This window comes from Misgurnus anguillicaudatus, chromosome 14 (assembly GCF_027580225.2).
Source record: "Misgurnus anguillicaudatus chromosome 14, ASM2758022v2, whole genome shotgun sequence".
In the NCBI taxonomy this organism is placed as follows: domain Eukaryota; kingdom Metazoa; phylum Chordata; class Actinopteri; order Cypriniformes; family Cobitidae; genus Misgurnus; species Misgurnus anguillicaudatus.
In genome coordinates this window covers 29673753-29697123 of record NC_073350.2, presented here as the reverse complement: position 1 = coordinate 29697123, position 23371 = coordinate 29673753, and the positions used below count along the sequence as shown (strand labels likewise).

Genomic DNA, 23371 nt, shown 5'->3' with positions numbered 1-23371 from the left:
TGAAATGTGTTTGTGATGAGAATTGTAAACCCCAACCAGAAATTTGCCTATATTATTATTATTATTATTATTACGTTAAATATTTTTTTTACTGTGGCTAATAATAACGTATGTTTTAAACTGGTGAGGGTTAGCAGGTTTTATACACACTAAGCTAAAAATGAAATAACTTGTTTACACGACGAAACGGCACACCGACCGTGTTTTATCGCAGATAAAAGCTTTTAAAGTGGTGTATGTACGTGACCTGAACCCTAATATCCATGGAGGATTTTTTTGCGCTCTAATCTTTTTTGAACACCAGCTGTTCCTTATACGCATGCGCAGAGAATCTGGGCCCTTTAACCGTCCTGCGCATGCGCAGTGTCATCGTACATTCGGCTGCTTTTTCAAAATGACGAACCATTGCTCTGCGGAATGTTGTCCTTCGAAGGAGTTTAAATAAAGAACCGGATCATTTGAATTTAAAGGTAAAGGGAACGACAAGTGTAGAAGTCATGTTGTGCTGTCAGCGAAATCGCTAATGTGTTTTAATATTTTGTCCTTTGTCTCTCTTTTAACGCTTTTATGCTTTGTGTTAGCCTTAGATAGCATTTCATGTTAACTGAGCAGTAAAGTAGCATTCATTACACGTGTGTGTTGTAGTGTTCGTATATTAAGTAACTTACCTGCATAATCATGTGATGTAGATTATTTGCTGGATTTCATTTTAGGCCCCGAATAAATGTTTCACAAGCCTTTTAATAATACGAGCAAACCTCAACTTGTTTATTTTAACTATTGTGTTCACACGGCATGGGTAGCTTTTTGTGTATGCTTTTCGAGCCACAATTCAGCACATTGTTTTTACTTTTTATTTTATTAAAATTTTATGCACAAATTTTGTGACCAAATGACAAGTTCCCGTGGAGAACAGCTTGGCACACTTATTTTTTACACATTGCATTGCTTATACACCTTAAGAAAACATTGATGCTTGTTTATAGGATTATGAACATAACATTTTAATTACAAACTTATAGACATTTATATTCTCTGTTAATATTGCTAATGTACATTTAGCAAAACTTTTATGTTATGTATTTTATATTATATTTCATAATCTAATGTCTTTATGGTCTATACTGATATATGGATTTACTGTAAAGCTGTTTTGCAACAATGCAAAACTGTAAAGGGCTATATAAATTTTATTTTATTTTTTGGTTCAGAATTATTTATATAGGACTTTTCATTGTTTCAAAGCAGCTTCATAAGAAAATTGAAAAAAGAAAAACGGAAATCATAGAATTATTGCAAATGTTAGTGTCCTCATAAATAGATTATAATCTTCTAAAATTGTATATTCTTTTTTAATTAAATATTTTGTTAATTAATTTGATAAATAACAAGTGTCATATTAATCTAGACATGCCTTTCCATTTTAGAATGAAATGGCCCTTAAAAGAAGAAAAAATATATAAGAGTAGGAGTTTGACATAATAAAATTCACAATAATACCTGAACAGCAGTGTAAAAAGCAGAGAAATTATAGCAACAATATTAAATCATCAATAATGCATAGATAAATTATAGCAAAATTATTAAGTGCAGCCCAGCACCACACACCTAAAAAACATTACAAGAAATCTATAGGGGACATTTCACAAGACTTTTTTAAAGATGTAAAATAAATATTTGGTTTCCGCAGAATGCATATATGAAGTTTTGGCTCAAAATACCATATAGATCATTTATTATAACATTTTAAAATTGACATTTTGTGGGGGTGAGCAACATGTGTTGTTTTGGGTGTGTCCTTTTAAATGCAAATGAGCTGAAATCTGCACCAAATGGCGGTGCTGTGGTTGGATAATGCAGATTAAAAGGGACATATCATAAAAAAATCAGACTTTTTCCATGTTTTAGTGCTATAATTGGGTCCCCAGTGCCTCTATCAACCTAGAAAATGTGAAAAAGATCAACACAGTAACTTAGTTTTGGTAAACCATTCTCTGCAAGCATGTGAATTTGGCTCCCCCCGTGATGTCAGAAGGGGATGATACCGCCCCTTAAACTGCACTATCCAACCACAACACTGCCATTTAGTGCAGAGATCAGCTCATTTGCATTTAAAAGGACACCCAATAATGGCACATTTTTGTTCACGCTCACATAGTGGCAGATTTGACATGTTGTAGTAAGTTATCTGTATGATATTTGGAGCTAAAACATCAAGTGTGTACTCTGAGGACACCAAGGATTTGTTTAACATTCTGAAAAAGTCTTATTAAATGTTCCCTTTTAGGGGCAATGTTATCCCCTTCGGACATCACAAGGTGAGCCGAATTTCAATGACCTATTTTTTCCACATGCTTGCAGAGAATGGTTTACCAAAAATAATTACTGGGTAGGACCCTTTAAGATCTATATGTACATCTCATTTGTCATCAAAAATTGAACTTTCATTTATTACTCACTGGCCCGCTCTCCTACACTGCAAAAAATGATTTTCAAGAAAAAAAAAATGCTTAGTATTTTTGTCTTGTTTTCAGTAAATATCTAAAAATTCTTAAATTAAGATGGTTTTTCTTGATGAGCAAAACGACCCAAGAAAATAAGTCTCGTTTTTAGACCAAAAATATCAAATGTAAGTGATTTTGTGCATAAAACAAGCAAAAAAAAATCTGCCAATGGGGTAAGCAAAAAAATTGTGAAAATTTTTCTTAAACACTAAATTCAAGAAAAATTCAAGAAAAATTTGCTTACCCCATTTGCAGATATTTTTTGCTTGTTTTATGCACAAAATCACTTAAACTTGATATTTTTGATAAAAAAAACTAGACTTATTTTCTTGGGTCGTTTTGCTCATCAAGAAAATAATTTTTAGATATTTTTACTGAAAACAGGACAAAAATACTAAGATTTTTTTTCTTAAAAATTATTTTTTGCCGTGTGTATACTGGCATAACATCATCCATTGAAAAATATTTTGATCAACCTTCATAAAAAATCCTAGTTTAAGACTCAATGTTCTTGTTCATTTCTAGATACAAGATGGAGCTCCCAAACTACAGCCGACAGCTCATGCAACAACTGAATGCTTTGAGAAAAGAGAAGCGGTTTTGCGACTGCTCCATCCTGGTTGGAGAAACTCCTCATCCTGCTCATAAACTAGTGCTTGCTGCGTCCAGCATGTTATTTAAGTCGGTTCTTGAGGGTTCTGACAGCATCTCCATCGACACAGATTTACTCTCCTCTCAAGAATTTTCTTGTCTTTTGGACCTTGTGTATACCGGTAAACTACCTCCTGGCAAGCACAACCTCACCCGGCTCATAGCCGCTGCAGACAGCTTGCAGATGTTTGACGTTGCTGTGGGTTGTAAGAACATTCTCAACGACCTTATGAAACAGACCTCCGAGACCGGGGACACGGAAACCCGTGAGGGGTCATCTAAGAAAGACTTGAGAAGTTCAGAGGACAGTGCAATTGAGATGATCGAACAAAATCAACCAGAAATCAAAAAGATCCTAAAGAGGGTACGACCGTGTGCTGACGCTCTTAAAACCTGGGATACAATCTCTGCAGAGGAACGCCAGGTCAAGATACAACAAATTTATTTATTAATGATATTATTAGATATGAGAGATCTCATGTTTGATCTTTTCCAGGTCATACTAGGCAATTTCAAAGATGATCCATCAGAAGATGAGATTTACCAGCAATTGCTCGATCTGATCCGGGATGAGAGAGTCCTGTCAGCTCAGACTGTCCTCAAATTGGTAGATCAGTTAAAACACTTAATTTCTGATCCAGAGTCAGCAATTGAGCAAGAAAAAAGTGAGGACCCTTTAAGTAATCCAAAAGGTAAACTAACCTATCACAAACTGAATTTAGCTAACCATGAGTAACTTTACTATGAGATGTTTTTATGCCACAGATCGTACAACACTCGGTCAGCGATCAGGTGGGCTTTTGGATCACATGTCAAAAATAACTCACCACCTATCCAGTGTCAACAACCTGTCTGAGCTTTTGACCAAAGCTGTAAACGGCTGTAAGAACAGTGTAGAAAAAACGGTATATTGCTCTACTTTTCTTATAAATAATACAAATGTGTGCATTGAAATCTATATTTAGTTTCCATACATATTTCTCTGTATAAGGAGGTGCTGGAGTGCTGTAATGCACCATCATCTGTGGAGGTGGTGAAGAGTTTGTTTTGTAAACTCAAAGAGACGACCATAAGTGAAGAAACGCTTCGAATGCTTCTCCATGAGGTCAAGAAAAGCTCGGCAGATCTAGCAAACCTATTGGAGAACCTGAAAGACAAAGGGGGTACGCACAACATCCAGATCTGAAGATTGCAAAAAATTAGCTTGCTTTTAAGTTTTCATTCTGATGCTTGCTACTTTGTCAGGTGAACAATCAGAGAAATGCACGGGGATGGATTTGTTAAGAACGTATAAGAACAGACTCACAAAACTCGATCTGAACCGCCAGTTCATCGAAGAGAGCCTTAAAACCGGTCCGGACATCTCTGCAGTCGAGAGAGAGGTACAAGTGGGATTATACCAGGATTATGGATCAAGTGTTAATAGGGTGGCCATTCGTGCCAGTTCCGCCGGACACGTCCCGAACATGTTTTCGGGTTCGTTCTCCGGAAATTGCGTTGCTCGACTGCATACGTCATTGAGGTTCTCACATTTCAGTTAAAATACATTCGAAAATTAAGATATTTTTTTTTAAGACATACGATCATTGTAGTTTCATTCTTACCTTGAAATGTAACGGTTGCTTTTCTGAAATTAAACCCGAAATATTAAACCTTGATGATGTATGCAGTCGACCAACGCGACTTCCGGAGAACGAAAACATGTTCGGGACGTGTCCGGCGGAACTGGCACGAATGGCCACCCTATGTGTTAAAGAGACTTTTTTAAGATGTCAAATAAATCTTTGGTGTCCCCAGACCACATATGTGAAGTTTTAGCTCAAAATATCAAATAGATAATTTATTATATCATGTTAAAATTGCAACTTTGTAGGTGTGAGCAAAAATGTGTTGTTTTTGGGTGTGTCCTTTAAAATGCAAATGAGCTGATCTCTGAACTCAATGGCAATGCAGTGGTTGGATAGTGCAGATTAAGGGGCGGTATTATCCCCTTCTGACATCACAAGGAAAGCCAAATTTCAATGACCCATTTTTCAACATCCTTGCAGAGAATGGTTTACCAAAACTAAGTTACTGGGTTGATCTTTTTCACATTTTCTAGGTTGATAAAAGCACTGGGGACCCAATTACAGCATTTAAACATGGAAAAAGTTTTCATGATATGTCCCCTTTAATAGACTTTATGTTTGTGTGTTTATAGTGTATTCAAACCCTGCTAGAAGAGCAAGGAGCTGTCGATGTGTTTGAAAGGCTGATATCTTCAGTGTTTAAAGATGGAAGTTCACTGCAGGCTGTGACTGTCTGGAGGATTCTCATGTGGGGACAGACACGAAATACAAATCTACAGCTCATCATAAAGGAGGTCAAGGAGAAACCAGATGCTCAAAATCTCCTCCAAACCAGTGAGAGTCCAACATCTTTTTGAAATCTTTAAATGTGACCATATGAGAACAGAAGCATCAAAGTTTAAAGAGCACCTATGGTCTGATTCACGATTTACATTTCCTTTGTGTAAGTAACAATATTCAAAAGGTACAAACCCCAAAGTAAACAATGATGCGAGTTATCGTCCCCAACGTAAAACACACGGATTGTAGGCAACAGTTTACTTCCTGGGTCTGGTGATGTAGACAAGACCGACAAGTTAACTCCTGTTAGCATTGTGACCGAATCTTTCAAACATGGTAAGGAGCGTCACATTTCCTGCTGACGTTAGAGGTATTTAGACCAATCACAACGTACAGATTAGCTGGCCAATCAGGGATACAGAACTTTTAAAATCCGTGCGTTTCAGAAACAGAGTGAAATGTGGAGCTACAAAAATGTACAGTATGTGAAAAAATTATGTGTTTTTAACCATAAACCACCCGAACACATTGTATTATACCAAATACACAAAATCATGTTTTTTAGCAATGAAATAGGTGCTCTTTAATTTCACTCATTGGTCTCAATCTTACTCAGTCAATATTAAAGATTTCAAGGCTATATTTGTGCAGAATGATCTCTGAGAAATTTCACCAGATTACCAAATTACTATGTAACACCATTTACTGAATACAAGATGTCTTTTTGGTTTTATAGTTCAAGACTTAGATGTGATTTTCAAGCACAAATCGCTAATTCTGGAGACCGTCAGTGATATATCTTTACTCGAGCGAGGTGTGGAGGCGATGGCTCATGGGACAGAGCAGGCTACTGGTTAGAAATGATTAAAAATATATATTTATGTTTATGCAGGCTTTTTACGAATCTTTCAATGGTTGTTTTTGTGTGTCTTAGTTTCTCCAAAGCTGTCGAAATGCTGACGGTGAGCTGGAGTCTGTATCGCAAGCCATTGAGAGAGTTTTGAGTCGCGATTCACCATTTGCCCGTCCGCTGTGCCAACTGCTGTCTGCCAACCAGGAGAACTTTCCTCAGCTGTCCAACTTAGTAGAAGATCTCAAACATACAGGTGACAGACTTTTCTGCACATTTCTGTTTCTGCTAATAGGTGATCCTCACAAAATCCAGACTTAGAAGGTGTCCACCAACAGATTTTTTAAAAAGCCCTTGAACGCAGTTTTTTTTTTGCACACATAAGATTAAGATCTGAACTTACTACAACCATTATTTTTAGAGGATTTAAAAATATTTACTATAGAATTATTATTTAAAATTTTTAGATTATTATCAGCAAAAATTATCATTACCGCAACATAAAATTACATTAAATATATGCATTTACAAACTCATGTTTCGGTAATGAGAACTAAAAAGTTGTCTAGATACTATGACAAACAAAATTTCAACTTTTATCTGGAGAGAAAAAATAAGAACTGCTTACCTGGGGCACGTTCAATCTCACACCGGTGCACAACGTTTTGCTACGGTTTCCGTGTTGAACGACATGTTTCCTGGAAACGGTGTGCAACGGAATGCAACAGGTTTTACAAGCGTTTTCTCTTGTTTGGTGGGTGTGTCAGAAATGTCGGCCCAATCAGCGGCAAGATGTAACAAACCACGCGGTAGTAAAGAGACAGCTCGCTCAATGGGTTCAAGATGGAATGTTGTCTTTCATTCTGGACGACAAGGTCAGTGACTGTAACATTGAGGGTCTTTTACAGTATTAAACACACATTTATAACGATTTCATCAGTCCTCAGAAACATTTTAAAAAGAACACAAAGAATGCCTCTCAGCTACCGTAGTTGCAACTCTTACGTCATCACAACAGGGCGTTCAACGCATCACCGTTTCTGTTTAATAAACGTTGTGCAACGTTTTGTCGGGGCTGAACGCAGCCCTGGTAGCCATCTTGAGTGTCACAGTCAATTATGTCCCTTCCAACAATTTTTTATTTCAAAATGTTAGTTCCTTGAGGGCTTAAAGAATGATTGAAAATTGTTTATATTCCTTATTATTGTCTCTACATTTACCAATGATCACCAAACACCACACGGTTCTTTACTGTAAATGTTTATAGTATAACATGCAATGAAGCTTTTTATTTTTTAGATTTTTTAATTATAAATATTTCAATGTCAAAGAACCCAAATCCAGTCATGGACACGTTGCGGTAATGACAATTTTCCCCTTAAATGTGGAGAAAACAACAAAATTGGTTTGTGTGATGTCATTCGAAATCATGTGCAAAATAGTACATGAAGAGATGTTTGTACACTGTTGTGTAGGCTTCTTATTTTGATACTCTTACTTTGCATTTACTTTTTTATCCAAATGTTTCATGAAACCTCATAAGTCTAATTTCGTGAGAATCCCCCTAACGCATCTGAGGTTTTGCTTGGTTGTTTTGTTGCACTTGTTGATGTCTACTTTCATCTAGCAGCATCCGGAGCCCAGGCAGTCCCAAACCCGTCTGAGTTGGAGCAAGAAGAGTCTACTGCTGATTCTGAGGATGAGGAAGAGGACGACTCCGTAACAAGAGGAAAGAGGAAGCTCGTCCCTGTGTCCTACAGCTGTGAGTGGTGTAAAAAGGCATTTGACTTTAAATGTCGTCTGATAAAGCATAAGAGGGTTTGTGCGCTCTCGCCGGAGAAAGAGCAACGCTGCTCTAAGTGTCCCATGACATTTCCGACTCTCAAGACCCTTCATCAGCACTGCACAGAAACCCACGACGGCCCTCCAGCCAAAAAGAAGAAAACGGAGCAAGTACAGTGTGACCTGTGTGACAAGACCTTCAAACACTCTTCAGGTGTGTGAAAATCATTTTGGAGACAACATTTTGGTCTAGAAAATCACTTCTTTTAGTTTGGTAATTTTTTATGATTTAATGTTTTCTACATAAACTCCTACATAATGTAAAAAAATCTCTGTGAAAATAAAATCTTGATATCTTTAAAGGGACACTCCACTTTTTTTGAAAATATGCTCATTTTTCAGCTCCCCTAGAGTTAAACATTTGATTTTTACCGTTTTGGAATCCATTCAGTTGATCTCCAGGTCTGGCGGTACCACTTTTAGCATAGCTTAGCATAATCTATTGAATCTGATCAGACCATAAGCATCGCGCTAAAAAATAACCAAAGAGTTTCGATATTTTTCCTATTTTTAAAACTTTACTCTTCTGTAGTTACATCGTGTACTAAGACCGACAGAAAATTAAAAGTTGCATATATGAATAGGACTATACTCTCATTCTGGTGTAATAATCAAGGACTTTGCTGCTGTAACATGGCTGCAGCATGCATAGTGATATTACGCACACTGCAAAAAAATTCTTACTTAGTATTTTTGTCTTGTTTTCAGGTAGAATCTCAAAAAATTCTTAAATTAAGATGTATTTCTTGATGAGAAAAATGACCTAGGAAAAGTAAAAATTAATTATTTATGAAAAAAGTCGACTTATTTCAAGAGAATTTTTGATATTCCATTGGCAGATTTTTTTGCTTGTTTTAAGCACTAATTTACTTAAAGTTAATATTTTTTGTCTAAAAACTAGAGTTATTTTCCTAGGTCATTTTGCTTATCAAGAGTTAGTCTCGCGTAGCCAGACCTTCAATACTGAAGGTCTGGTGTTTTTCGCTGCTTTTTCTGGACAAAGCCCGCCCACGAGCTGTTTGACCGACATATCAAACAACCAATCACAGTTTGTTTCATCTAGCGTCACGTTTCGGACTCCCCACAATAACGAGCCGGCTGGCAACAAGTCAGGTTTTGAAATAACCAGTCGCAACCGAATAGCATCTAAATAAACAACATTACTCACCATAGAACAACGTTGTGCACTTCATCAACAGCCACACCAATGAGATGCTCCCGTTAAACGTCTGTTTGAAGCATATCTCTCTACTTTTTAACACATACAAGCAATTCAGGAGAACCAAACTTTTTGACTCCACTAACGTTAACTGCCTCAAGCAAAACTCTTGGACGTCTTTTAGAGAGTCGATGCCGCGAACTTTGCATATTTTTGAAAATCCAATGTTTAGCTGATCATGATAACTGCTCATTATTATCCACGTGAACACGACTGATTCTCTTCCTCAATGGAACGTCAGAGCTTTGTTTTCCAGGGACCGAAACTAATCGCGACACTCGCATCTCCTGGAAATCCTTTTTTTTTCAACCAATCAAAGACGACTTTAACATTCTCACAGGGTTTCCAGAAAAGTGAACGAAAAACATCAGACGTTCAGCCAACAGTTTGTGGGCGTGACGTCTGAGGCTGAGACTAATCAAGAGTATACATCTTAATTTAAGAATTTTTAGATATTTCTACTGAAAACAAGACAAAAATACTAAGTAAGAAAGTCATTTTTTGCACTGCAAAACATTCTTAGTTTTACTAAAAACTAGACAAAAATGCTATCTAAAAATTCTTAAATTAAGATGTATTTTATTGATGACCAAAACGACCCAAGAAAATAACTTTTGGGTAGTTTTTAGACCAAAAATATAAAATTTAAGTGATTTTGTGCATAAAACAAGCAAACCAATCTGCCAATGTGGTAAGCAAAAAATCTTAAACATATTTCTTAAAGGAACAGTATGTAGGATTGTGGCCAAAACTGGTATTGCAATCACAAAACTTGTGGCTAAAACTGGTACTGCAATCACACAACTAGTGGCCAATACACAAAATGACAACATAAATATAAGTATTTGAAATGAAAATGATTTCTTAATGTCTAGTGACATATCAGGGCCATTTTATGATTAATTGATATACATTTCTTACATACTGTTCCTTTAAACTCTAAATTCAAGAAAAATTTGCTTAGCCCTTTGGCATATTTTTTTTGTTTGTTTTATGCACAAAATCACTTAAATTTGATATTTTTGGTTTAAAACTAGACTTATTTTCTTGCAATCAATTTTTGCAGTGTGCAGTGCAGTGTCTGGAAACAGTCCCTTGCTATTGAAAGTAACCAAGGGGACTATTTACGGGCAGTGCGTAATATCACTACGCCTGCTGCAGCCATTTTTTTTTTTTTAAAGTGGAGTGTCCCTTTAATATTGACTGAGTAAGGTCATTGAAATCAAACTTTGATGGTTCAAATCTCCTCATTAGAATATATTTATCCTGGATTACACAGACAATGTCAAAATCTTTCATCACAGGTCTGCTTTATCACAAACGCACCGAACATTTTGAAGAAAGGCCGTACGCGTGCGAGGAATGCGGGGCCAAATTTGCCGCCACCTCGTCCCTCAAGAACCACATGCGTCTGCACACGGGAGAGAAACCGTTTCATTGCAAACACTGCGACATGAGCTTCTCTGTGGCCGCCGCTTTGTCTTACCACACCAAAAAGAAGCATGCAGAAGGTGAGCGCTTCTTCTTATATTTGCTGTCTTTTTTGGAAACCATGCATATGCCTGCTGACAAATATGAGTGAACTTCTACCTGCAGGTAAAATGTACTGCTGTCAGTACTGTTCGGCCTCGTTCGCACAATCCATCGAATTGACGCGTCACGTCCGCACGCACACGGGAGATAAACCGTACGTCTGCAGGGATTGCGGGAAGGGTTTCAAACAAGCCAATGGGCTTTCTGTCCATCTACAAACCTTTCACAGTAAGAACATATTACACTTGAATGTCACACAGGAACTACGAAATAACACAAATGGCGCTTTTGGAGGCGTAGTTGCCAAAGGTGCATTCTGGGATGCTTTTAAAACATTATGAAATGTGCTGGTGCTGGATAATTATTCCTTTACTAATTTTAAAGAGTTTAAATATATTATCATTTTTGTTTAGCAAAGAAATCAGCATAGGTACAGTTTATGTTTACAAAACAATAAGTCGCACTGGTACAGTACTGTGCAAAAGTCTTAGGACACCACCACCAGACTTGTTGATTTAGAAGTTTTGATGTCCATCCATATTTATTTTTCAATCTATTTTATTAAGATACAAACAGAAAATATGTAGGAAAAAAAAATTTTTTTAGTACTAAACTTTAAGCATCGTCTGGGTGATTCTCACGAAACCATTGAAACACCACGGCACTAATGATTTTAGCTTTTAAATGTGTAATATAGTAACATTAAAAAGCATCAGAACTAACACAATACTGTGTTCTACCTTGCACAATGTGTGATTTCAACATAAGAATTTATAATTGGAAATTTTATCTCATTTTCTGCTGAAATTCTCATTACCGCAATGTGTTCGGCTGTGTTTGAACATGCGTTATGTTGTAATTTAATTAAATTAACACAAAAATATTAAGAAAAAAAAAATAAATGGATGTTTTGCTAGACTACTTTAGATGACAGAAAAATTTTTTACTGAATATTCATGTATAATAATAATGAAGAAAAATAAGGAAAATGATGTGTCCATGCCTGATGTTCTCATCCTCCACAACACTTTTTGAGACAGTTTAAGCACACATACAGAATTTTAATAAAGTTTGATTTTGAGTGACCAAGCACATGGACCAGTTACTTCAAGATTGCTACCCGGTAAGATCCTTTTTTTACAGTTAATTTGAAATATTGTCTTGTCAGAATGCTTACACGACATTTTGATTATCATTACCGCAACAGATGCTTATTAAATGTTAATTTAATTAATAGAAGCATAATACTTTGATTTTAAATGCATGTGCAGAATCTCCAAATTATGTTCTTTCAGGTTTGTCATGTCATTTTGAAAATATGTCAGTGTTGATGTTTTCTGACTGTTGCGGTAATAAGATTTTTTAGGACTAATTTTTTAAATTATGTTACAAAAAGTGTTAAATGAAAGGTAAAAGTTTTTAAATTAATGTTCCCATTTACTCCAGACTTTGTTTTTCAATGTCTGGTGGGAAAAAAAGTAAATTTAAGCAATTTTTACATTTTCATGCTTGACATTTTTAAAACCAAGTTTTCGTGAGAATCACCCGTCTGTGTTTAGTGACCTCTCTTGGCACTTAATTCATCTTAAGCGTTTTGGAGTAGAATGAAGTAAAAAGACTAATTTCTTTAAAATTTGAAATTAGGATTTAATTTTATTTAGGTTTAAGAGATCCTGCAGTTTCCTGCTATTGCTCAAGTGGAAAGGGAGTTTACCTTAAAAACTTGACACATCAGTTTACATTTTTATACAGTTTTTAATACTATAAACACATTTCCTGCATTTTGTGGATACATTATATTGAATAGACTGAACAACAATTATATATGATCACTATAACATTGCAAAAAATAACAAATCTAATTCTGGCATGGTGGCCTTAACTTTTGCACAGGACTGTATATTTGTAGCAATAGCCAACAATACATAGTATGGGTCAAAATTATATATTTTTTTTAACAATGCCAAAATGTTTTGTGAAGATATCTCCTACCATAAATATATCAAAAATGTATTTATCATTAGTAAAATGTGCTGGTAAGGACCTCATTTGGACAACTTTAAAGGTGATTTTCTCAATATATAGTTTTTTTTGCACCCTGAGAATTCCAGATTATCAAATAGTTGTATCTCAGCCAAATATTGTCCTATCCCAAACAAACCATACATCAATGGAAAGCTTGCTTATGATGTATAAATCTTAATTTAAAAAAATTGACCCTTATAACTATAGTTTTGTGATCTGGGTTACAAATGTGAATCTTTCAACGTACACTTTTATATCTAAATAACAAACTGAAAGTATGTTCAAATGTTTGATTGGCAGTATATTCGCCTCTCAGATCAGACTATTTAGAGATCATATTTGTTATTATTATCAGACCTTACAGAGCCCCATGACTGTCAGAAATGTCGGGTGAGTTTTTCTTCGCTCAATGAACTCCGGCAGCACATTCAGGATGTTCATCCCAAAGACCTGCACCAGTGTCCTGACTGTAGCAAGCTCTTCAACAACGAAGCCAGTCTGGAGAAACACATGACCGTTCATGACGGCAGCAAACCTTACAGCTGCAAGGCATGCAATAAATGCTACCAGGTAAAAACAACCAGATGAATTAAATAAATCATTATATTACTCTTAAACTAAATAAGATTTCTCTTTTTTATTACACCAGCTCATTTAGAGTCAAATTTGTATCATCTCTGTTTGTGCATTTTGCAAGATATTTTTAATGTTTCACCAATTTTGTATATGCATAATATGCACCCCGGACCACGAAACCAGTCTCAGTCGCATCGGTATATTTGGAGCAATAGCTTTTTTATGCCAACAATCATTAAGTAAATATCCAAAGTAAAGTTCCACATTGCAAAAAATGACTTTCTTACTTAGTATTTTTGTCTTGTTTTCTGTAGAAACATCTAAAAGTTCTTGTATTTTCTTGATGAGCAAATGACCTGAGAAAATAAGTCTAGTTTTTAGACAAAACATATAAAATTTAAGCGAATTTGTGCTTAAAACAAGCAAAAAAAAATCTGCCAATGGAACAAGACATTTTTTCTTGAATTTACTTAATACAGATTAATACATTGGCAGATTTTTTGCTTGTTTTAAACACAAATTCGCTTAAATTTGATATGTTTTGTCTAAAAACTAGACTTATTGTCTTAGGTCAAGAAAACACATCTTGATTTAATAATTTTTAAATGTTTCTACTGAAGACAAGACAGGGGTACTGGGTGAGAATGTCATTTTTTGTAGTGCATGAAGATATTTTGTACTTTTCTTACCATAAATATATCAAAAATGTATTTTAGCGTGTTGGGAATGACTTCATTTGGACAACTTTAAAGGAAAACACCACCGTTTTTCAATATTTTACTATGTTCTTACCTCAACTTGAATGAATACATACTTATCTTTTTTCGATCCATGCACTTTTAATCTTTGTACAGCGCGTTGTGAATGTGCTAGCATTTAGCCTAGCCCCATTCATTCCTTTGGCTCCAAACAAAAGTTTTATTTTGTGCAACCATACTTACTCGTGTAACTTCTCATGTAACAGTCTTTAAATAGGGAAAATATGGAAGTGTTTTGTGTCTTTTAAATTCATTCCTGTTTGGAACCATAGGAATGAATGGGGCTAGGCTAAATGCTAACAGATTCACAATGCGCTATACAAAGATAAAAAATGCACACATTGAAAAAAGATAAGTATGTTTTAATTAATCTAAGTTGATTTAAGAACATAGTAAAATATTGAAAAACGGTGGTGTTTTCCTTTTTTAAAAGCTGTTTTCTCAATATTCTGAGTTTTGCACCTTCAGATTGAAGATTTTCAAATAGTTGAATTTTGGCCAATATTGTCCTAACAAACCATACATCAATGGAAAGCAAATTTTTTTAACTTTCAGATATTGTAAACATTTTAAATAAAATAAAAAATGGACCCTTATGGTTTTGTGGTCCAAGGTCACAAATATCTTCTTGAGTTTAATGCATTTGTTTCTGACACAGACAGTCTCGGGCCTGTGGTACCATAATCGTACCGCCCACCCCGAGAGCATTACAGCCCAGGGCAATAAACCCATTAAATCTCTGCTCCAGTGTGACAAGTGTGACAAGACGTTTAGCAACAGAAATAGCCTGTTAAAACATCAGATAACTAATCATACAGGTAAGAAATCAGTAATCCTTGACATTTCATTCATTTGTGTTTGCTATAATTTGATGTGTGATACAAGTCTTTCAGAGAAATGTTTCTGAACACATTATAAATGTTAGAAATGTATTGCTGAAACACGTTACAGACACTGTACTGAACTGTTGAGCTACACAAAACCACATTTGTGTTCAGAATTATTTGGGCGGGCTAAAACGGAGACTTGATGACGCACTGGAGCACCCGAGCATGGCCCCGCCCCTAACACATTCACAAGCATTCATTCAGGTTATAGCGGTATTTAAAAGTTTAAAAAGATGACAGCTTTCCCGCGAGTGGGGTGTGTTTCTTTAGATCTGTTGGTAAAGCATTGCGTAGCAACACCAAGGCCATGGGTTTGATCGACACAGAAAGACACATACTACATCGCCGTGGATAACAGCGTCCACCAAGTGCATGAATGTAAAGTTATTTTATCATACTCTGTGTGATCTGTTTTTGTCATTCTTCAGAAGTGCACTTGTGGAAGTGTGTGAATTGTGACGGCACCGTGACGAGTGAGGTGGAGTTACAGCAGCACATCTGCAGCGGACAGTCCAGCCAAATCGACTCTGTGTTCAGCTGTGCCGTCTGCTCGCTTCACTTTTCTTCAGAGCCTGAATTTCAGCAGCACTTCTTATCTACACATCTGCAGGGTGAAACGCAGTCGCAGGTCTCCAGCTCTCAGACGGTAACACCGCGGTGTCTTTTAACTCTTTTATCTCGTCAATTAAGAGAAAAAATTTGCATAAAAAAACATGTGTTTCTGAAGAATTTTTATGTTAAAGGATTAGTCCATTTTCTAAAAAAAATCAAGAAAATTTACTCACCACCATGTCATGCAAAATGTTGATGTCTTTCTTTGTTTAGTTGAGAAGAAATTAAGTTTTTTGAGGAAAACATTCCAGGATTTTTCTCATTTCAATGGTCTTTAATGGACCCCAATACGTAACAGTTTTAATGCAGTTTAAAATTGCAGTTTCAAAGGACTCTAAACGATCTCAAACAAGGCAAAAGGGTTTTATCTAGCAAAACGTTTGTCAATTTTGGCAATAAAAATAAAAATATGCACTTTTAAACCACAACTTCTCGTCTTCTGTGTGACAAGCCAGCGCGACCTCACGTAATACGTCATCGCCTTAAGAGATCACGCAATTTTGGGGTCCATTCTGTTGAAATGAGAAAAACCCTGGAATGTTTTCCTCAAAAAACATAATTTCTCGGCTGAACGGGGAGGGACATCAACATTTTGGATGACATGGTGGTGAGTAAATGATTTAGACTTTTTTTTAAGAAAATGGACTGAAGAAAATTATTTTTTTCTTGAAAATAATTGTTTGCAGTGTAGTCCTTTAATCTGCAATAACTCGATTCTCCACTTACCCAATTTATGAAAAAACTGAAGCCAAAACGTTATTTACTCATTCTAAACTCTATGTACACTGCAAAAAAGATTTTCAAGAAAAAAGTATTTTTGTATTTTTGTCTTGTTTTCAGTAAAAATATTTAAAAAAATCTTAAATTAAGATGCTTTTTTCTTGATGAGCAAAACGACCCAAGAAAATTAGTCTAGTTTTTAGACCAAAAAATCTAATTGAAGTGATTTTGTGCATAACACAAGCAAAAAAATCTGCCAATGGGGTAAGCAAATTTTTCTTGAATTTAGTGTTTAAGAAAAATTTACAAGATTTTTTTGCTTACCCCATTGACAAATTTTTTTGCTTGTGTTATGCACAAAATCACTTCAATTAGATTTTTTGGTCTAGAAACTAGACTAATTTTATTGGGTCGTTTTGCTTATCCAAATATAGCATCTTAATTTAAGAAATTTTTGTTATTTTTACTGAAAACAAGACAAAAATACTAAGAAATACAAATACTTTTGTTTGTTTGAAAGCAGAGGTTCTGTTCTTTCATTTGATATATTTGTATGTTTATATATTTTTAGAAATTTTCCTGAAAGGCATTTTGTGAAACTTTTGTGAAAATCACAAAAATGCTGGCGGCAACTTTTCAAAAAATGGCTGGCAGGGAATGAGTTAAAATATGCATGATTATGCAAATCATCCTGTTTTAATAACATCATCAAAAAATCTTTCCAGGTGATTCAGTGTGAGGATACGGTCAGTCAAGGGGCGGAGCAAGTGATTAGCCTGGACCAATCACAGATTGAGGCTTCACAACAAGTGTTTGTTGCTCTCGGCGATCAACAGGAAACGGCCAGCGGTTCAGGAATCGTTGCTTTGAGCATGGAAGATCTACTGAACGGCACAGTTACTCTCATCTGTGAAGAGGGTCAATAAACTCTACTCTGGTTAAAGGGTTTTGGTCATAAATTAATTCATCGTTGAGATAACGTACTGTTCTAGAATTGTATTTATTTGATCTTCTTTTAATAGACAGCTGTCACACATAAGACATTTTACACCAAAATGGTATTTATTTGTCAAACTGTAGCACAGGATTGATGGTATTTGCTACATTTTGTTATTATATTAAATGCATGTGGATTTTTTTAATGAGATCAGGCTTCAATCCCTGGCTAACTTGTTTTGCAAATTGTACTGTATATAAAATATTTTGTGACAATTTTATAAACTTCATTTATACATCTGTGCATAAATCTATTGTTTCATATACGCATAGGTTGTCTTAAAAAATATATTTTTAAGTGATAAATCATGATATCTTTAAGAACTCATTTTACAAAAATAACACCAAACAAGTATATAAAGCATACAATCAAGTTTATTATTCAAAGGGACGCTCACACAAATCATCAAATACTTTCATACGGCGTAAAATATACATTAAACATATCTTTACCGTTGATATGCCGATATTCATAATTCACAGCCCACAACCCTGAGACATTGTTTTTACATTCATGAATGATAACCTGTCCAAGATGTGCAATTACTATACATAAAGAGAAATCATTTCAACAGTATGCGTAATGCGATCAATATAACTAATATATCATACTGAAAACACATCTTTTCATACAATTCAATAAAACTTATATAATTGTATTATGACATAAAATGTTTCCCGGTTTATTCATAAGCATTAAGGGTTAAACAGTATGTACATTCAATCTGAGACCATAAAACTGCAAAAAAATACTGTGTGTGTTAGTAAGCAATGCATATAAAAGATATCGGATGAATAAATATCAGAGCAATCTTGTGTTATTCACTTGAATAACATACAAAGCAACACAAAAACAAACAATATAACTATTGCAGTTATAAACCATGATAAAAATAATTATTTGTATTGGTTAAAGGCGGAGTGCACAATGTTTGAAAGCCAATGTTGATATTTGAAATCACCTAAACAAACACGCACCTACCCCAATAAAATCTGGACCTTCTTTTAAAAGACCCGCCCCACACATACGCAACCCGGCACGGATGTCGGTTAGTAGACACGCTCCTTTCTGCTGATTGGCTATAAATGTGTTTTGGTAGTCGGCCCGTCTCCTTTTCCAAAGCGTTTTTCAAACATTGTGCACTCCGCCTTTAAAATATCTTTAATAGTGCCTCCAGTCCAAATGCATGAAACAATTGTAAAACAAGTTTCAGTTGTGTTATTCAGGAAGGTATACAAACAGAAAAAATTATATATATATCCTACCATGAAGGGCTGGGTAAAAAATTGATTCACCAATTTTCAACGTGATTTTTAAAAACAATATCTCAAACATATTTTAAGGTACAGTTCAGTACAGTAATATTTAAAGTTGCATTATGTTAATGAATTAAAGTGTTTAATGTTTTTATTATTTTGTTTTTGTCAACCTTGTGTGCATTTTATGTAAATATAATTTGCGAACTTCTTTTGTTAAAGTAAAAATTCATTAAACATACAGTAATTGTGTGTGCACTATTGTAATGTAAATGCATTCATGTAACTTGTAAATAAAAAAGTCTTTCATTAATCTTCTAGATATGTAGGTTACCAGCATTTATATTTTAAAAAATTATTTTAACGTTAATTCGATTGAGAATAATCAAACTAATTCAAAATGAAATCATAACTTATCAAAACCATAAAAACCAGAATTAAATTGAATCGTCAAATGGTTTTCAGTACCCAGCACTACAACTATGATGTATCTTACTAAACTCCAAAACTAAAACATTGTAAAATACACTGCAAAAATGTACACATGAATGTGATAAGAATTAGAGCAAAACCAATTTATAACCAAGAATTAATAACACTCACTGACTTACACAAGATTAGTAAGGTTGCACTAAAACACAAGTAGTGCTTGTGTATTCTTGCATTTAAAACATTGTTTTCCCAGAGGAATCCAGTGCATAGTATAATAACATCATCTTTTATGTAATTGTTAAAGGGTTGTGGACAAAACACAACTAGTTGCTCGTATCAAATTTAGCTCTTTAAGTGGACACACATTTATAAATGTTCTTTGTGTACAAGTATGCACTAAAGAATAAACTGCAGCTGTCAGGTTCATATATTCAGGCCTGTTACTGAGGATGCATTGTTTGTTTATTGTGCATCTTCATTGTAAAAGCGATTAAAGTAGTCGGGTGATTCTCACGAAATTAGACTTATGAGGTGTCATGAAACATTTTGATAAAAAAAGTAAATGCAAAGTAAGAGTATCAAAATAATAAGCATACAGTTACAAACATCTCTTCATGTACTATTTTGCACATGATTTCAAATAACATCATACAAATCAATTTTGTTGTTTTTCCACATTTAAGGGGAAAATTTTCATTACCGCAACGTGTCCATGACTGGATTTGGGGTCTTTTACATGGAAATATTTATAATTAAAAAATCTAAAAAATATAAAGCTTCAGTGCATGTTATACTATAAACATTTACAGTAAAGAAACATGTGGTATTTGGTGATCATTGGTAAATGTAGAGACAATAATAAGGAATATAAATGTGTCCAAGACCAATTTTCTCATCCTCCGCAACAATTTTCAATCATTGTTTAAGCCCTCAATGAACTAACATGCAACAAAAAATTTGTTGGAAGGGACATAATTGACTGTGACACTCAAGATTGCTACCAGGTAATCAGTTCTTATTTTGTTTGTCATAGTACCTAGACAACTTTTTAGTTCTCATTACCGAAACATGAGTTTGTAAATGCATATATTTAATGTAATATGTTGCGGTAATGATCATTTTTGATAATGATAATCTAAAAAAAATGTAAATAATTCTATAGGAAATATTTTTTAAATCCTCTAAAAATAATGGTTATAGTAAGTTCAGACCTTATACTTGTATGTGCAAAAAAATTGACTTCAAGGGCTTTTTAAAAAATCTGATGCTGGACACCTTCTAAGTCCGGATTTCGTGAAAATCACCCAGTATGCACTTGCCCTTTTTAGAAAATAAAGTGATGCTTGCTGGGTTTACAGTGCATTATGGGAATTAAGAAAGCTGGTGTTTGAGTTGTGCACTAGAAAAGTTTTGACAATAGTTGACTCCCTGTACAGTGTGCTTACAACCAAACTAGGGAACAAATTAGAATGGTCCAACATCTACTTAAGTCAATAGCCCTATGTATGCCTAATTGTAAGACTTCAGTAGTGTTCAGTTAGTTATCTTCTTTTTGGGCAGAAAGGCACTGGTGATTTGGTTCATCACCACTAAGGCGGGAAAAAGTGGTAAGAACACGAAGACGTACCAAGTCATGCCTTTAACCGTAGCCTGAAACCAGTCCGTAAACATGGCTGTCATGACTGTGACGGTGGACAACAGGTAGGCCACCAGTCCACAGGTTGCATGATATAGTCTCAATCGTGGAAACGACTGAGTGCTGATGAGCTTGGGAAACAGAAGAAAGACTCCACAGATCGCTTGCAAGACGGTAGCGGCCATCGTGCTGACGCCCAACAGACTGTGCCATGAAGTGAAATGAGAATGCTCCGAAACGTTCTTACTGGCCACCATGAAACCAAAGCCTGTAGCTCCGAACACAAGAAGCAGAGCCTGGATAAACCAATGCAGACGGACTTTCCATTTACGGGATTTAAAGCAGAACGGACTTCCCTCAGCGGAGAAAAGCAGGATCCCTTCTGTCATGCACAGGCAAAACTAAGAAAGGAAAGATTGAATAGTGAGATTTGGATTTCAATCTTTGACGTGACCTTTCTCAATATTAAAGGTTATATTTTCACAGATGTTCTTACATTATGTAAGATGAGTTTAGGTAGAATACAGTAAATCACAAAAACATTGACTTCACAAATATGCATATTCCTAATACAAACACACAGCTTAACTCTTTCCCCTCCATTGATGAGTTATCTTGTCAATTAAGAGAAAACATTTGCATAAAAAAAGGGTTTCAGATGAATTTTTATGTTAATCTGCAATACTGCAATTATCCACTAGTTGTGCACTTACCCAGTTTATAAAAAACTGAAGCCAAAACGTTATTTACTAATTTTAATCTCTGTGTATGTTTTGATAGTCGTTCTTAGTCTGATCTCTAACAAAAATCCTTCAAAAAAAGCAATTATTTCAGCTTTTTGCTAAAAAATATTTTTAAAGACAAATAACCCACATTTAAGAGTTTACAAGCACAGAAAAAATATAGGATGACACTTTTTTGGGATTGATTTTTTTCCTGATTTGTTTGTTTGTTTATTGTTTGTTTGAAAGCAGAGGGTCTGTTCTTTCATATATTTGTATGTTTATATATTTTTAGAAGAAACATTTCCTGGAAGGCATTTTGTGAAACTTTTGTGAAAATCGCAAAAAGTGCTGGTGAGCAACTTTTCAAAAAATGGCTGGCGGGCAATTAATCTGACTCCATTGCTTTCGAGCGTCTCCACAGTCAATTCATTATTTAAAGACATGCATATTTTATGCATTCCCCACAGGCTGAGACGAACATTGTTTTTCACAGAAAAATAACAGAAGTGTTTTTACTATAATCAAAGAAACCTCTTTCCAGTTAACCTCTTTCGTAAGACTATGGCTAAAGAAATCTGCTGCATTATGTACAAATAATAAAACTATGTATAGTGACAACTTACCGCAAGTGACATGCAGACAGGATGCCAAGAGAAAAGACCTAGAATCAAATACTGCATGAGTACATAAATAAAGTACAAGTACAATATCCATAATAGAATAATAGTATGATGGAAAATGTTAAAAACAATGTTAATACTATAGGACATTTACATCATTAACTCATTCATAAACCACTGTATTGACATGGTACTCAAAAATACATTAAAAACAGAAAAAAAGGTCTGCATAACGATTAATCGCAACTAATCGTTTGCAGAATAAAAGTTTTTATTTACATCATATATGTGTGTGTACTGTATATTATACTTATAAACTCATGAAATAATGCAGGCCAACATGAACTAATCTAAATGTGAATAATTTAATTATTAATTCATGTATTTATTTATTTTATTAGCACCTGCTATCACATAGACATCTTACAACTCAAGATGTAAGTCCGCAAATACAAAAAGTACAACAAATAACACTTACCCTAAAATCACAATAAATATTACCTGTAGGTTTAAAATTGTAATAACTCACTTGTTCCGGGTCTGGACAGTATAGATGTGAGAATAACCAGACCGACTGAGATGAAGTGTGCAGTGATGACAGAAACTCTGCGCAGCCACACGTACAGCCAATACTCGCGCATCACGAGCCCTTCACCTACAGAGCTGTACTCAATATCCACAGATGAGCGCATCCCTCTCGCCATTCCCAGTCTCTTTATCCAGTTTACCTGAGGTTAAGTGTCTTCATGGACCAAACAAGACTAGGACAACTTACAAACCCTTGAGTTACCAGCCCAGATCTTCATATCATAAATATAGTTTGCTACGAGCAAATGATATGACCTGATAACGTGCAGCGGTTATTATCGTTAAGTTATGGTTACTTCATGTTACATAAAAACATGTACTTCGTGCATAAAAACAAGGCATTTACAACATGCAGTTCAGCCCAAGAGTCATGCCCGCGACTGTCCTTTCCAAATCCAGATTTATATTTTCTGTTTTTAGATCTGAAGCCTCATGAGTAAAACTTTAACTTTAAAAACGTTTCGGTTTTAAGAGAAAACTTGCGGCAGGAGAGCGGGTATTCATGCTGGGTGCCATTTTCATTGTTGTGACAGCGGCACTTGGAAACGTATTTCCTGGATAGGGAATCATACTACGCAGAAGACGTCTTTAA

The 23371-nt window shown here is 35.0% G+C and overlaps 2 protein-coding genes across 6 annotated transcripts; one reads left to right on the top strand and one right to left on the bottom strand.

Annotated features, from left to right (window-relative positions):
* Window positions 1-324: 324 nt before the first annotated feature.
* Window positions 325-17468, top strand: zbtb40 (zinc finger and BTB domain containing 40). 5 transcript variants are annotated; one of them, XM_073876232.1, is made up of 16 exons: window positions 325-470; window positions 3030-3579; window positions 3652-3820; window positions 3921-4060; window positions 4147-4318; window positions 4401-4537; window positions 5356-5557; window positions 6240-6356; window positions 6436-6609; window positions 7981-8349; window positions 10719-10925; window positions 11011-11175; window positions 13328-13542; window positions 14965-15124; window positions 15622-15839; window positions 17251-17468. In XM_073876232.1, exons 2-16 carry the CDS (start codon window positions 3037-3039, stop codon window positions 17449-17451), a joined length of 3189 nt encoding a protein of 1062 aa, XP_073732333.1. In that variant the 5' UTR covers window positions 325-470; window positions 3030-3036; the 3' UTR covers window positions 17452-17468. The 5 variants fall into 5 exon arrangements, with proteins under 5 accessions (XP_073732333.1, XP_073732330.1, XP_073732331.1 ...); XM_073876229.1 differs by having other exon boundaries at window positions 3652-3847; window positions 7984-8349; XM_073876230.1 differs by having other exon boundaries at window positions 3652-3847; window positions 15625-15839.
* A 410-nt stretch (window positions 17469-17878) lies between these two features.
* On the bottom strand, window positions 17879-23343 carry cyb561d1 (cytochrome b561 family, member D1). Its single transcript, XM_055184066.2, has 3 exons — window positions 22721-23343; window positions 22195-22232; window positions 17879-21247 (listed from the first exon to the last, which is right to left on the bottom strand). The coding sequence occupies exons 1-3, from the start codon at window positions 22893-22895 to the stop codon at window positions 20744-20746; spliced, it is 717 nt and encodes a 238-aa protein (XP_055040041.1). The 5' UTR covers window positions 22896-23343; the 3' UTR covers window positions 17879-20743.
* Between the last annotated feature and the right edge of the window lie 28 nt (window positions 23344-23371).